This window comes from Chelonoidis abingdonii, chromosome 2, assembly GCF_003597395.2.
Source record: "Chelonoidis abingdonii isolate Lonesome George chromosome 2, CheloAbing_2.0, whole genome shotgun sequence".
Lineage (NCBI taxonomy): Eukaryota > Metazoa > Chordata > Testudines > Testudinidae > Chelonoidis > Chelonoidis abingdonii.
In genome coordinates this window covers 260,722,960-260,737,542 of record NC_133770.1, presented here as the reverse complement: position 1 = coordinate 260,737,542, position 14,583 = coordinate 260,722,960, and the positions used below count along the sequence as shown (strand labels likewise).

At 43.0% G+C, this 14,583-nt stretch overlaps 1 protein-coding gene across 7 annotated transcripts in view; it reads right to left on the bottom strand.

The window, feature by feature from the left end:
• Positions 1-14,355, bottom strand: part of MATN2 (matrilin 2) — a 128,903-nt gene extending 114,548 nt beyond the window's left edge. For 5 of the 7 annotated variants that reach the window (XM_075063119.1, XM_075063120.1, XM_075063121.1 and 2 more), the window contains exon 1: positions 2,032-2,206. In XM_075063119.1, coding sequence (XP_074919220.1) covers positions 2,032-2,167 — 136 coding nt within the window. In that variant the 5' untranslated portion in view covers positions 2,168-2,206. Of the gene's footprint in view, positions 1-2,031; positions 2,210-14,239 lie in introns of those variants that run through there. The other 2 variants (XM_075063123.1, XM_075063118.1) reach the window with 2 other exon arrangements.
• Positions 14,356-14,583: the final 228 nt, after the last annotated feature.

Here is a 14,583-nt window from a genome sequence, read left to right as displayed (position 1 = left end):
GGAAACATTAGCTGTTATTTAGATTTTTTTTTAAATGTTTGTCTTTTTATATTTTAATTCCTGTAAAAGCACCTAATACTGTAAGGATAAATTCTTTACACAAATCAAATTATTTAAGTAAATACATTTCTTCCTACTTTCAAATATCAGAGCAATTTTGTGGGCTACGCTTTTTCAGGAAACTGGTTCACTATGCCATTTGGCATGGGCAAGATACAAATTATAGTAGCTCCTATTCAGGGAACTTTTACAAGGCATTCATTAATGGAGAAAATGCAAGGCATTTTCTGATCTAGCCCATGAATATATATGAAACTTGGAATCAGACCCTTTGGTTCCTACATCACATTACAATTAATTGAGCTTCACACCTAGAATCAATAGCTCTGTGACCCATACAACATATAGTCATTTATTTCAGGATTTAACTAACTGCTGTTTCTCTAAATTCACTTAATAGTTTCTAGATTTCAAAGAAGCCCTGTTTTTCCATCCGATATAAGTAAGAATCAGACAGTACTAAAGTTTCATCTAGTATAAAATATAGGTATTTCTTTGGTGTTCATAAATTAGACACACTTTGGAAAGCACAAATCAGTGCTAACAAGAAACAATCCCAACAAGAAATGTGTCTATAGTCCACAATCCCAGGTGGCTCATTGGAAAATATCTCCACTCTGACAAAACTCAGGTGCTCCTTTCTCTTCTGCCACTCCAGCCCACAACCAAATTCAACACCCACTTCTTCCTCATGCTTCCGAACGCTTCTTCTAAGTGTCCACTCACACCCCCTTGGTTCATTCATTAAGGTCATGCTACACCATGTAGGAAGGATAAATGGGGATGTGTGTGTTGGCGGTAATGAGGGATTTAGGTTGCAGTTAAAGGCTACCTAGTGGAAAGAGAGGCTGGCAGCATAAAAAACTGAAGTAGCTAATAGATCTGAGCAATTCCATTAGCTAAATTTGGTGAAATTCAGTTAGGTTATCATGAATTAGAGGAATAAATCTGTGTATAATTCTGGAGATTCAGAAGTGACCTATATCCACAATATTACCATCATGCATGGGAGGGAGGTGTTGGAGTTTGTGAATATGTTAATGTAACCCAATGGGGAAAAATGGGCAAAATTTCAGAATGAACAGTTTAAAATATTTCTTTTGCAAAAGGGAACACTGAAAAGTTAAATAGAAAAATTAGTTGTCCTCTGAAGAATTATTGTACCAAATCTGGAGTCTAAATTCACTAATAAAGTATAAAATACAAGGATTTTAGTCCTATTTTGAGAGAAAATCAAAATGCAATCAACTGTAAAGTCAGTTCCCGTGGCTCTCTAATATGGCATATTTGCAATTCATCCACTCAGTTAAATTTAGACTGTGAGTAGTGGAACATGACCCTGACTAATTCATGACTTCCAAGAAGCTGACCAGAACACTACCTTATGAAGTGGGATCCATGGTCAACAAAAATGTACTGGGCAGATCTATATAGTCCAGCAACTAGTTAAATATTAGTCTCCTCCACAGCTTTTCAGCACAGCAGGGGAAATCTCTACCCATCTGAAGAAAAACATGATGAAAATGAAGGGATTATCTTTGAGTGTCTAAATAGGAGACCAAGGTGGTCTATTTTCATCAGCTGTTGATTAAATTTGATACAAATTCCCTCATCCCAGCAAACACATGCACAGCTGGAACTTGCTAAAAAGAGCAGTGGTCAGACAGCTCTGAGTAGGACCTCACATAAACATCCTCTCTCTAAACTGGTAAGACAGGTTGTCTCTCCAATGCAATAGTCTCATATCACACATTTATTTGGAGAAAACACACACCAGTTAGAAATAAATTACATCGGTCTAGCTGATTGCTAGCAAACTCCTTCTCCCAACAACAAACCGGTAAGTCAAAATCTCTCTCATTTCCCCCTGCAGATGTCAGACTCCCTTTTACTATAATTATCTCAGCCAGCATCTGGCCAATAAGCCATGCATCTACAGTTTGAGTGTGAGGGAGGCTTATTGCAACTCACCATGTAAAGTACCTTGTGGGTTAGCACCATTTCTTTGGCTTGAAAATGCTGGTGGAAGATGTCTCTCCCTGGCGGAGTCACTGAAAAGTAGAGTTTGTCCAAACAGCAGTAGGAAGCATGTAATCATTTTCTTCATTTTCGTGAAGAAAAAGCAAGGTGGACAATCAGGGATGCAAAACTGTGACAAAGAAAAGAAATGAAATGAACTCTTTGATTAACCAAATTATGTGTACTTATGCTGTGCTTATGGCAGCCACCCTGCCCTCACTTCTCCTCTTCTACCACATACAAACACCCAGACACACTGGTTTAGAATGACTCTCATATCCATCAAAAGACGGGTCGACATAATTAAGTAATTCACGCTGGCAGACTACAGTTTGGCCTTTATGAGACTGGCATAAATAGATGACCTTCATAGTGACATTGTTAACAGATCTACTCCTAGGTCATTCACAAGAAGCAAACTGATGGAAGACCAGAAAAGGGACTTTCACTCTGTGATCCTACCACTTACTGTAAGTAGGTTTGAAATAGCTAAAAACAAAGCAAGAAAAACAAACAAACAAAAAAACCCACCCTGTTCAAAACCCTGAACTTTCAGTCGATGGAGTGTATTTTCTAAAAATAAATTGTCACCTTATACCATCTAGTGCTAGTAAACTCTCAAAAAATACGCTCGTGAAGAGTTGCCATGGATTTGGTGGAAGGAAGACACCCACCCCCACACACATGAATTTCAAGAAAAAAGCTTGATTAGCTGCACCTTTCACACTTCACTTCTCAATTCCTTTTCCTGTTTTCACAGGGCTGGAGGTTCCTGAGATTTTTTGACACTACTTCTGGTCCATGGCACAGATTTGAAGATCAGCGTTCCAATCCGTTTCTCTTCAAACATACTGTTGACAGGGTCTTTCCATAGTATCCTCAGTCTTCCATGTCCTTTCTTGCTGTCCTCTTCCTGACCATTCTTTTCCCGTTCTTATCACAAGTCCAGCCCACTTCAAACATGTACTCTCCAGCCTATCACAGAGTCGCAAGTTTCTCTTCCCTGTGCACTCATTCTCCTCAGTATATTATTTTCTATTACCTGTAACTTTTTTTCTTCCATCTCCATAAGACCCACAATTTCCAAACCATAGAGCAGGCATGGGCAAACACACTCAGCATATATTTTTCCTTTCAGTTTGTTACTTACTTGCCAGTCCCACAGAACTCCTGCCATCTTTTTCACTGCTGCCCATTCACGTTGATTCTTCATTTCAATTCTACAGATCTCTCTCTGATGGCACTAAGTGTGCTTCCCAAGTACACAAATTCTGTCTTCTGATTCATCTTCTCTTCTAAAACTTCAAATCAGCAGATCTTCTTCTACCTCCCCTACTTTCATAATTTCAGTATTCTTTGTGATTACCTTCAAACCATGGCCTTAAAACACACACGTCCGCTCTGATAACAAAAAGTAATTAGTAAATAAGGTGTCAGCCAAAAGGGCCAAGTCATCACCATACGTTAGTTTTCCCTGGGTCTCCACAGGCTTGGTTTTCCTGCTCATTAACTCCATAACTAGGATGAAGAGAAGTGGATTCAGTACACTGCTTTGTCTCAATCACACTGTCACCTCAAACCTGTCTGAAATTCCATACACTGTCATCACCTTAGCCCTGGATCGTTGATACAGCTCCTCTGTCACTGCCACTTCTTGAAGTCCTTTTACTGTCCCTCTCAATGCCTCAAACACCAACTCCTGCAAAATCAAGCCATATACTTTCTCAAGATCAACAAATGCTACATAGCAATTATGCACTCAATTTACACTACTTTCAAACTTCTGTCTCATTGCAAATATTGAGTCTATAGTACTCCTTCCCTTCCTGAAGTCATGTTGGTCCTTGTCTATATTGTCCTTCACCTCAACCTTGCTTCCAAAACTCTCTCAAGGACTTTGAGAGGCTGACATAACAGGATGACGTCCCAATAGGTGGTTGAATCATTTGCATCACCCTTGCCCTTCCAAAGAGGTACAATCAATCCTGTTCTCCAGTCATATGGTATTCTAGCCTGAATCCAGCAAACACATAATAATCCATTAAGCCACTTTATTCTAGTATCTCCAACTGTCTTGATCATATCATCAGTTCTCATCTTCACCAGCTGATTTACCATTTTTTTGTCGTATTCAGTGCTTCTTCTACCTCCTCTACAGAGATCAATATCTTTTGAGGCTTCCCCATAATTGTCAATGGTGCTTGCTTACGTAACTTTCTCTTCTCATTTAACGACTTCCCTACCTCTGTCACCTCTGTAGGGTGGCCCATCATCCACTCATAATCTGTTCTGGTATAGGCCCCACTCCACTGCAACCAGACTCAGCTTCTGACCAGCAGCCATGCAACAGGCCTTAGAAGCAGTGGATCTCTCTATTAGGGATATGGTGTTTTGGTGCCTGCCTCAACTCCCCTTCAACTGCTTTCATACCAGGCCCCTAATGAAGAGAATGGGGTGCAAGTGTGGCCCCTTCTCTTAGTAGCAGCAGAATTTGGGGCTTTGCAGGCCAGTTTTCCCTCTGAAGTAAAAATCAGTGAGACAGACTCAGGTATTTCCTTACTGTAATTTGTTTCCTTGAACAGGGATGAGACAAACTTACACTTGGCACAATGCTATTCAATATCTTTTATTAGTGGCCTGGAAAAAATACAAAATCATTGTTGTTAAAGTTTGCCGATGTCAACTAGGCTCATTCAAACAACATGAAAAGAATCAGAGGGGTAGCCGTGTTAGTCTGGATCTGTAAAAGCAGCAGAGAATCCTGTGGCACCTTATAGACTAACAGACGTTTTGGAGCATGACCTTTCATGGGTGATTACCCACTTCGTCAGATGCAGGTAGTGGAAATTTCCAGGGGCAGGTATATATATGCTAGCAAGCAAGCTAGAGATAACGAGGTTAGTTCAATCAGGAAGGATGAGGCCCTGTTCTAGCAGTTGAGGTGTGAAAACCAAGGGAGGAGAAACTGGTTCTGTAGTTGGCAAGCCATTCACAGTCTTTGTTTTAGTCCTGAGCTGATGGTTTCAAGAATTGCAGATAACTGAGCTCAGCTAGTTCTCTTTGAAGTTGGTCCTGAAGTTTTTTTTGCCTGCAGGTGATGCCACCTTAGGTCTGTTATAGTGGGCCAGGGAGGTTGAAGTGCTGCTCCTACAGTTTTTTGTATAATTGCCAGTTCTAATCTGATTTGTGTCCTTTTCCTTTCCGTAGAGACTGTCCAGTTTGGCCAGGTTACATAGCAGAGGCATTTGCTGCAGTATGATGCGTGTGTACATTGGTGGTATGTTTCAGGGTGAATGAATCCGGTGATGGTATGCTGATCTGGTTAAGTCCGTGTTGCGATGGGGTGCGTGGATTAGATATGTGGGCGATGTTGCATCGACTGGTTTGTTGCATGATTGGTTCGCTGAGCGAGATACTATGGTACGGTGTTTTGCGAGTTCTGGTATAAGTATGTTTTCGAGGGTGGGCAGTGTGTGCGCGAGTGGCGAGGATGGCCTGCCCCCGAATAGGCCTGTGAAGAAAGTGGATCATTTTCGCAGGCATGGGTTGGTAATGCCTGAGTGATGCGTTGGAGGGTTTTAGGCTGGGGCGTATGGGATGGCCAGTGGATTGCCTGTTTGCGTGTGCTTCTGGTTTGTCTTTCAGTAGGAGGCTCTTGGTTATAGTCTGCTCTTTATCTGTTCCTAATTTCTTCGGCGGTATTGTATTTGGAATGCTTAGGTGATCATTTTAAGGTGTGTTCTCTGTCTGAGGGTTAGAGCAGATGCGGCTGTACCTCAGTGACTTGCTGTGGGACAATGGATGTGTGATGTGCTTGGATGGAAGCTGAGGCATTGAAGTAGCTAGCGGTCGGTAGGTATTTCATATAGGTGGTGTTAATGTGACCATCACTCATTTTGCACCCCGGTGTGTCTAGAAAGTGACTTCCGTGTAGATTGTCCAGCTGAGGTTGATGGTGCTAGAACTGCTACAACTGCTAGAACAGGGCCCTATCCTCCTGATTGAACTAACCTCGTTATCTCTAGCTTGCTTGCTAGCATATATATACCTGCCCCTGGAAATTTCCACTACCTGCATCTGACGAAGTGGGTATTCACCCATGAAAGCTCATGCTCCAAAACGCCTGTTAGTCTATAAGGTGCCACAGGATTCTCTGCTGCTTTTAACATGAAAAGAGATGTTTGTAGGAACCAAGAACATAGGTAACACTTATAGGATGGATTATTGTTGGAAAGCACTGACTCAAAAGGATTTAGGAACTTTCGAAAATTGGAGCCTGTCATTGAAAGTCAATGGGATTTAGGCTCCTAGATTAATAAGTGACTTGAAAATAGGACTTAGGTGCTTTTGAAAAGTTTGTCTTAGGGATCATGGTGGATAACCATCTAAACATGAGCTACCAGAGTGATGTGATGGCTAAGGGAACAAATGTGAACTTCAGATGCATAAGCAGGGAAATATTGAATAGAAGGAGGGAGATATTATGATCAGTGTATTATGTATCTAGCATAAAAAGGATGTTGACAAATTGGAAAGGGTTCAGCAAAGAGGTACAAAAATGTTTCAAGAGCTGGAAATCTTGCCTTGCAGTGAGAAAAATTAAAGAAGCTCCATCTGTTTATCTTAACAAAAAGAAGAATAAGAGGCAACTCGATCATGATCTGTAAGTATATTGGGATTATATACAGTAGAGGGTTCTTCCATCTAGCAAACAAAGGCACAACAACATCTAGCGACTAGCAGCTGGTTAGGTAAATTCAGACTAAGGATGTGGTAGATTCTCTATCACTTGAAATCTTTAAATGAAGATTGCATATGTTTCTAAAAGATAAGCTATCACTAACCAGAAGTTAGGGACTCAATGCAAGATTCACTTGGTGGGCCTAGGCTAGGCAGGAGGTCAGACTAGATGATCATAATAGTCCCTTCTGGTATTAAAAATCTATGAATACAGCACACAAGCAACAATCTCTTTCAGAAACTCAAGAAAAGGAACTTCTTCCTGTTCCCAGAAGCAGTTATCTTGCACCTCTGTCACTCTGCCTCAGATGTCTCACTGATTCAATCCATGAGTTATCTGGGAAATCTCTAGTCGAAGGCTCTGGATATCTACATGGCCTGGAAACGTGAGCTTGGGCATAATCTCCTTTTTTGCAGCTGCTCTGGCACATAAGGAAACCTTAGCGCTTCAGCTAAGGATAATGCTTTAACCCACACAATATACTTCATGATTCTCTGGGTGCAGTTACAGTGTGGCACCTTTAGCTCCTTCCATGGGGAGTTTCAACTTGAACGCTTAAAAAATCAATGGGCACTACTGTGGAAACCATTAGAAATAGTGGACATCTCTATTTGGTCTGTGGAGTTCTGGTGCCTGCTCCAGCTCTGCTTCAAATGCTCTCATAGCATGTTCTCTCTGCTGAGAATGTAGTGTGAGGGAAGAGCTCTGGACTGACCACAGGGATCCTGGAACAGCAGCTATGAACCCTACAGCATGCCATATTGGTCACATGAGCAATAAAGAAGTTGTGGCTAATATGCTGCACTCTAAGCTCCAATGAAACAGCTGGGACATTCTGAGATATAGGGCTGGTCTACACTACGAGGGAAAATCGATTTTAGATACGCAACTTCAGCTATGTGAATAACGTAGCTGAAGTCGAAGTATCTAAGATCGAATTACTCACTGTCCTCACGGCACGGGATCGATGTCCGCAGCTCCCCCTGTCGATTCCGCAACTCCGTTCGGGTTGGTGGAGTTCCGGAATCGACATAAGCGCGTTCGGGGATCGATATATCGCATCTAGATGAGATGCGATATATTGATCCCCGAGCAATCCATTGCTACCCACCGATACTATTGGAGCTTATAGGGAGTTATTCCTTCACTGCTTCCTCACCTACTTCACCTTAGAGGACACCAGCACGGCACTTAGAGACCTCTGCAGCAGAACTTCCTTTCTCCCTGGATTGCTGCTTCAGTACATGATCCAACCAACGTATCTGTATCAGAAAATCCTCTAGAAAGCCAAAAGGAGCTCTCTCCAGGATAGAAAACGTAGAGATTTGAAAACATCTTTCCCACAAGTGCTCTTATGATCACTATAGAAATTGGGCAAGCTAATAAGGAAGTGATTTTATACACAGCAACTAAATTGGGGTATCAAGCTGAACCACCAGTGGTGTAATGTGTCCCTCCTCTCCCCTCAGCCCAAACAATCTGGAAGACTGGGCCAACCACAATGCAAACCCAGTTTACCCATTTCCCATTGCACCCTCTAATGGGGAGTCCTGGAGACAATGGCATATCACACCCCTCCCAACTGAACCACTGACTTTTTGAGATCAAAGGAAACCACTGCTTTCTGTTTTCTTCCTTTGCTTTGGGCAAACTCAGCCCAGCTGTAGGGCTGGACTACAGGAGGCTCACAAATAACATGAGCAATCAGAAATTTTGTGATTATTCAGGAGAGTAACACAGATCAACTGTTCCACTAGTTCTGTGACAGTACCGAATCCCCATATTCTTAGTTTTGATGCTTGGTAACTATATCAAATTAACTGGACTTTATAGTGCAATTTCTCAGAAACAACATGAGCAATCACACACAAAAAAGATTTTATTTGTAGCCATTTTTAAGAATTCAAATTTTATTAACACACACAAAAATCATGAACATAGCTAAGCATGCAAGCAGGTACTCATCTGAATACATTGCCTGCTGTAATACTGTGCACACAGCTCACAGTCAGACCTACACCAAATATCTCTTCAGTTTGCCTGAGCTGATTACAATTAATTTTAAACTACGTGTGGTAAAAGAAAAACTTGGAAAGATTTTAGAAACTCTTAACTCTTAGTTCTCTACTTCAGATCCTCATCAACAGTTTTTGACTTACCAATAATATCTGTTAACCCATTAACCTTTTATTTGTATGTTATAATAATTTGAGTGTAGCTCATAATTAGAGCTCAAGACCTTCACCAACCTAGTCACTGACAAACAATTATAAGCTCCATAAGTTGTACACTTCGGCAAAAAAAACAAACAAAAAACCCCACACACTCAGTGATTCTTTATCAGCACTAGGGATGTAAATATCATTTTAAAAGATAACCATTTAAACTATTAAAATTATATCGGTTAATTGATTTAAGGGAGAGGGCCCCAGCTACCTAGTTTGGCCCAATATGGCCTCCACAGACGCTCCATGCCAACCCAGCAGCAGCTTCCCTTCTCTTCACTAACCAGCGCACTGTCCATCTTCTCAGCCGAACCCCTTCCAGTGGCACAAAAGGAGGCCAGGGACTACTTTACCCCACGACAGGGCCCACAGCACCTGCCTGCCTCCCCAGCCTAAACACACTTTCCCTGCCCAGCTGGCCACCCCCCTCCCCCATGAAGCTCCCAGGGCTGGCCCGGGGCTGCTCCGGCCAGCCCGGGGCTGCAATCAGCCATGGGCTGGGATCAGGCTGGCACGGCCCGGGGCAGGAGAACCAGATCGAGACCCATGCGGAGGTGGGTTAACAGTTAGACTAATACTTACCAGTTAACCGTTTAATATTTTACATCCCTAATCAGAACCTACTAAATTTTTTTTACCTTGTTTACTTTTTACTGTTGATGTAAAAGGATTATTTAGTTTTCTTATCTTACAATTTTTGACAAACAAGATATTAAGAAAAAAGTAAAATGAAAATAAAAAAACCTTTTGCAATCAGAAAACCAACACATTCCTTACAAACACAAAGCATATTATAACATATTCAACATTTCAGCTTCCACATTACAATGTCATTGCGCTATATAAATGTCGTAGTAACACTTTCTTGCTCACACTCACTCAATTTAATTATCTAATGAACTTAGTGAAAGTGTTAAGTATAATTTTCTTTGAGAATACCTTTCAAGTTATATTTTATATCACTTCATTTTCTACATCTCTAATGAAATAAGAAACAGTAATATAGCATCTGTTAGTTATTTCTAATGCACCTATCTCTGTGATATCTGGCCCCAGTAATATCACTGTGGCTAATATTGTCAACATTATTAAAAGCAACTAATGATCATTTCAAGAATGTCAGAAATTGACCATAGTAAAAGTTTACAGTGATCTTGGAAAGCAGTACACCCACAGAATGGTTCACTCTTCACAATTTCCACTGAGCAGGATTTACCAAGGGGGATTCTTAGTTTATGACAGCATCAATCTCCCTGTTAGTGATTTTTCTTCATTTGCTGCTTGGACAATGAATCTTTTCATTAAACTTGTTCTTTTGGGGCAGATACATCTGCACTCTCCAGTTATGGGTCTGTTCTAGACATCAGGGTTTCAAAATTACCAGAATAGTAGCACTGTGGTGCTGAGAAATTTAGTTTTGTCCACTCTAAAAAGGCACTATATTTGGAAAGTGCATATTATGTGACATATAATACAAGTTGGCTGTTTAGTTTTGCCTCCTAAAGTACAGCTACTCAGTTACAAACTGAGGGCTCTATTTAAAAAAAACAAAAAAACAGGCATGCTGTCTTATCTATACTGACCCCTATGCTGCTAAGTCAGGCTGAAGAAAGGGTGAACTGAACACCACCATCTGCCTAAAACAAAATGTTCAGGATATGAAGTAGTGCATTCTAGATACTCCTTATTTATAATGTAAACAAAGTTGAATTGTGAACATGCCTTATCAATTAGAATAATCTGTCATTAGTGGTCTGATTATATGTGAAATAGTGGCAGTTGGTGTTTTCTCCTCATCTGAGTAGAGTGTACCAATCATACGAGATTCTTTATATCTGATTAGTCTTCCTCTAATGTGTATAAGCTGCCTAAAATATCCCTTACTATTATATTCTTCGGCCTCAGTCCTGCACACACTTAAGCGTACATTATACTTTACTCATGAGTAGTCCTACTAAAGTCAATGGAACTACTTACAGCAGTAGTAAGCATGTGCATATTTGCAGGATTAGGGCCAGAGGCGGCTCCAGGCCCCAGCACACCAAGTGAGGGCGGCAGGCAGGCTGCCTCCGAAGGGTCCACTGGTCCCACAGCTTCGGTGGACCTCCCGCAGGCATGCCTGTGGAGGGTCTGCTGGTCCCGCGGCTGAAGCCGCAGGACCAGTGGACCCTCCCCAGGCAAATCGCTGGAGGCAGCCTGCCTGCCGTGCTTGGGGCAGCAAAATCCCTAGAGCTGCCCCTGATTAGGGCCTTAATTGCAGCCTCATATAACCAGCCTAATGTTGTATTTTCTTTATCAAAATATTAACACAGAACGACATCATATTTAGTTTTAATAATGGTTTAGTTAAATATATGCTTTTACACACAATTATATAAAGCCAAATTTTAAAAATCTAGATTTTAAAACACGTTCGAAGGAAATAGTATGGAATATGATTAAAGCTGTTTTCAGTTTCAAAGATTTCAGTTTTTATAGAAAAATCATATGCATGTTTCACTGTGCCCATTATTAGAGTTCCTTATCCCTAGACGTGTTGGGATTTGTTAAGACTATGCCTTCCATCTTAGTGTTCCTTATTAGGGCAGGCATACCAAATCACATATTCTTTTTCCAATCTCTCAAGCTAAACAGAGTCAGGCCTGTTCACTTCGTGAATGGTGGCCTAAGAAGAAAAGCCAAATGCTTCAGAAAGTGCTTTGTAAATCAGGAGGTTGCATTCTTCCCCTCTGAGTTAACACTAACCTAATGTCCAGTATCATGTTAGGGGTCAGTATGATACTGAAATGCTGTCTTCTAAAACTGAGATCCTGACAATTTGTGGTCACTGAAGATCCCACAACAATTTTCATGAGGCTAGAGAGTATCATCAACTGGATATATTTAGTTAATCTGGAAATTAGCCTACTTAATTTATATTCCCCTGCCATTTCAACTGGCTACAGTGTTCTTCAGAACTATACTTTGTCTTGTCAAAATAGTTCCTATGTTTTACCCCAGAGGTGGCCACGATCCAGCGATGAGCCATTTGTAAAGAGTTTAAGGATAATATATAACTGTAAGATATGATATATACTTTTGGGCAACTATTAAACAGTTATTGTGAGGTCAAATTTGCCCCCAAATTTACATCAGTAAGTAGTAGTATTAAAAACAAGTTTTTACAAAACCTAAGACCGACGTAAATGTTAAATGTTACATAAGATACTGAAGTATGTGAATGGCCCCACAAAACTGGGAGCTTAGTCTTACATAATTCATAGTCATATTGAATATAGGATAGGATACGGAATCACTTCACCCACTACTGAACTGTAGCTATCTGTGTGGTGGCATTAGTGTCAGTTACTTGTTTGACAGCACAAAAAAATGAAGAAATACACTTATGTGCTTGCTCTGGCAACATACATTCCTCTCCTCTTCACTCCTCAATATTAAACAACACAGTTAACACTAGAAATTAAAAATCTGTGGCTATTCAGGACTTCATAGTTGTCATAATTCTCTATACCATGACCACTCAGAACTTTACAGCCGAAACTGGGGACATAACTCAGATTCTCCCATTCCAAATGCATAGGCCCCTACCACCTGAGTTCAAAGGAGAATCTCCTTTAGCTACAGTATAGTGTTTATGACACACCATTGAGCTGTTCTGAGACTGTGCAGGAGAAAGCAGAAAGGCCCATACACAGTAGCTCTTTCACTACATACAAAATATAGTAATAAATATAAAACAGAGGTTGCTAATGGTGTTTTCACATTTATGGGGGATCCAGTGTGACTATTTTTTACTGCCCTATAGTATCTAAGAATAGTAGCAAGGATCTGATTGTCTATAAGAGAGGCAGGGCAGGCAGGTCTTTCAAGTGAGACCTCTAAGCACCAATGAATCTTCTTGACTCCTCTATATCACATTCTGTCAAACCTTTTTAATCTCAATGTTTATTTTTAAGCATTCTTTTCTGTTTTTATTGATGTACACGTTCACAATTGCCCAAAATCATAGGTTTTAAGCATTTTTTCTATTTCTATCAATTTAAATGTTCACAGTTGTGGAAAAGTATGGGCAGGTGTCAGACGCTGGGAGAAGCAGACAGTTATTTAAGGACAGTAGAGATTGAGATTCAAAAAGCTAAAGCTTTAAAACCATTACAACACAAATTGTCCACATCACATGTCAAAAGATACACAGTAAATATCCTTAAATCCAACTCTAAGAAGTTCTCAAGTAGCATTTTGCTCTCTTTGCCTCTCTGTAAATTTCAAGTCTCCTCAATGGAACTATTATTTCCTCAGTTGGTGCACGCACCGCTACAAGCTAATGCTGCCAAGCCTAGCTATGCATCTGGAGAGTCCAACTCAAACCCAGCGCTGGAACTGGGCAGTGCCTGTAGACTTCAGACAGGGACCGAGACCTCCCAAACTGTCCCAATCCTCGCCAGCTCAGGAGCTGTTCGGTTCCAGCCCTGCTCTGACCCTGACCCAGCCACACCTGTACGCGCAGCGGGCTCCGCAGCTTTGCGCGCCGGCGGGGCACTGCGCCCCAAGGCTTGCTCGTGCCTGCAGCCGCAGCGCCGGCCCGCCGGGGAAGGGCACGGGGGAGCCGCGCAGGTCCCCGCAGAACAGCCGGCTCCACCGCGGAGCGCTGGCTGCAGGGTGCAGCGGGGCAGAAGACGGCGCTTACCTGAGGCGCTGCCCGGCGGCTGCAGCCGCGCGAGCCGGGCAAGGCGGAGCGCGAAGCCGGCGGGAGCGCCCTCGGCAAGCGCGCAGCAGCCGGAGAAGAGCCGCCCGCTTGCTGTGGGCCGGGGCGCGGTGGCCGGGGCGGCTCTGTCTGCGCGCCACGCGGGGGCGCTCGGCTGGCTGGGGCGGGGCGGCTGGGTGCCTCGCTCGGAAGCGGCGAGGGGAGCCGGGGCGCCCGGTTTCGAAGCTAGACGCGGCTCATCTCCTCCCGGGCTCGCGGCGGGGGAAGGGCCCCAGCCGCCTTGTGCCGGCCGGGGGAGGAAGGGGACACGCGTGAGGCCAACCGAGGCCCGGCAGAACGTGCTCCCTCGGCGGGTACCGGGAGAGCCCCTGGGCCGCCGCCCCTGCAGGAGGGCTCCGGAATCCCCTGCTTGACCCCGGGCGAGCGCTGCTGCCACCTCGGCTCCTGAAAGGTGCCTCCGCCCCGCGCCCAGTTACGCGTGTCGCAGACCTGGCTCTGCTGAGGAACGTGCTCTCTGCACAGCAGGGGCTGTGGGCAGTTCCTGTCGCTGCTCTCCCCTTGTGGTCCCAGGGAGGAGAGGCTTTCCTGGCTCCAGGGAATCTCCTCTCAGGAGCGGGGCAGGGAGCCTTAGCTCGTCGTGGAAACTGGGAGCGGTTTGGTTTTCCTGGGCACCAGAAGTTCAGTCCAGGATCAGCAGCATCCTTCTTCCCCCAGCCTCTGATCTGAGCGTCAGCCATTGGCACCAGGCCGGCGCAGTTAGTAATTCCTTGCCAGGGAAATCCACCAAAGGAAACGTTGGGAAATGGAAATCCTATTCCCCACACGAAGCACCT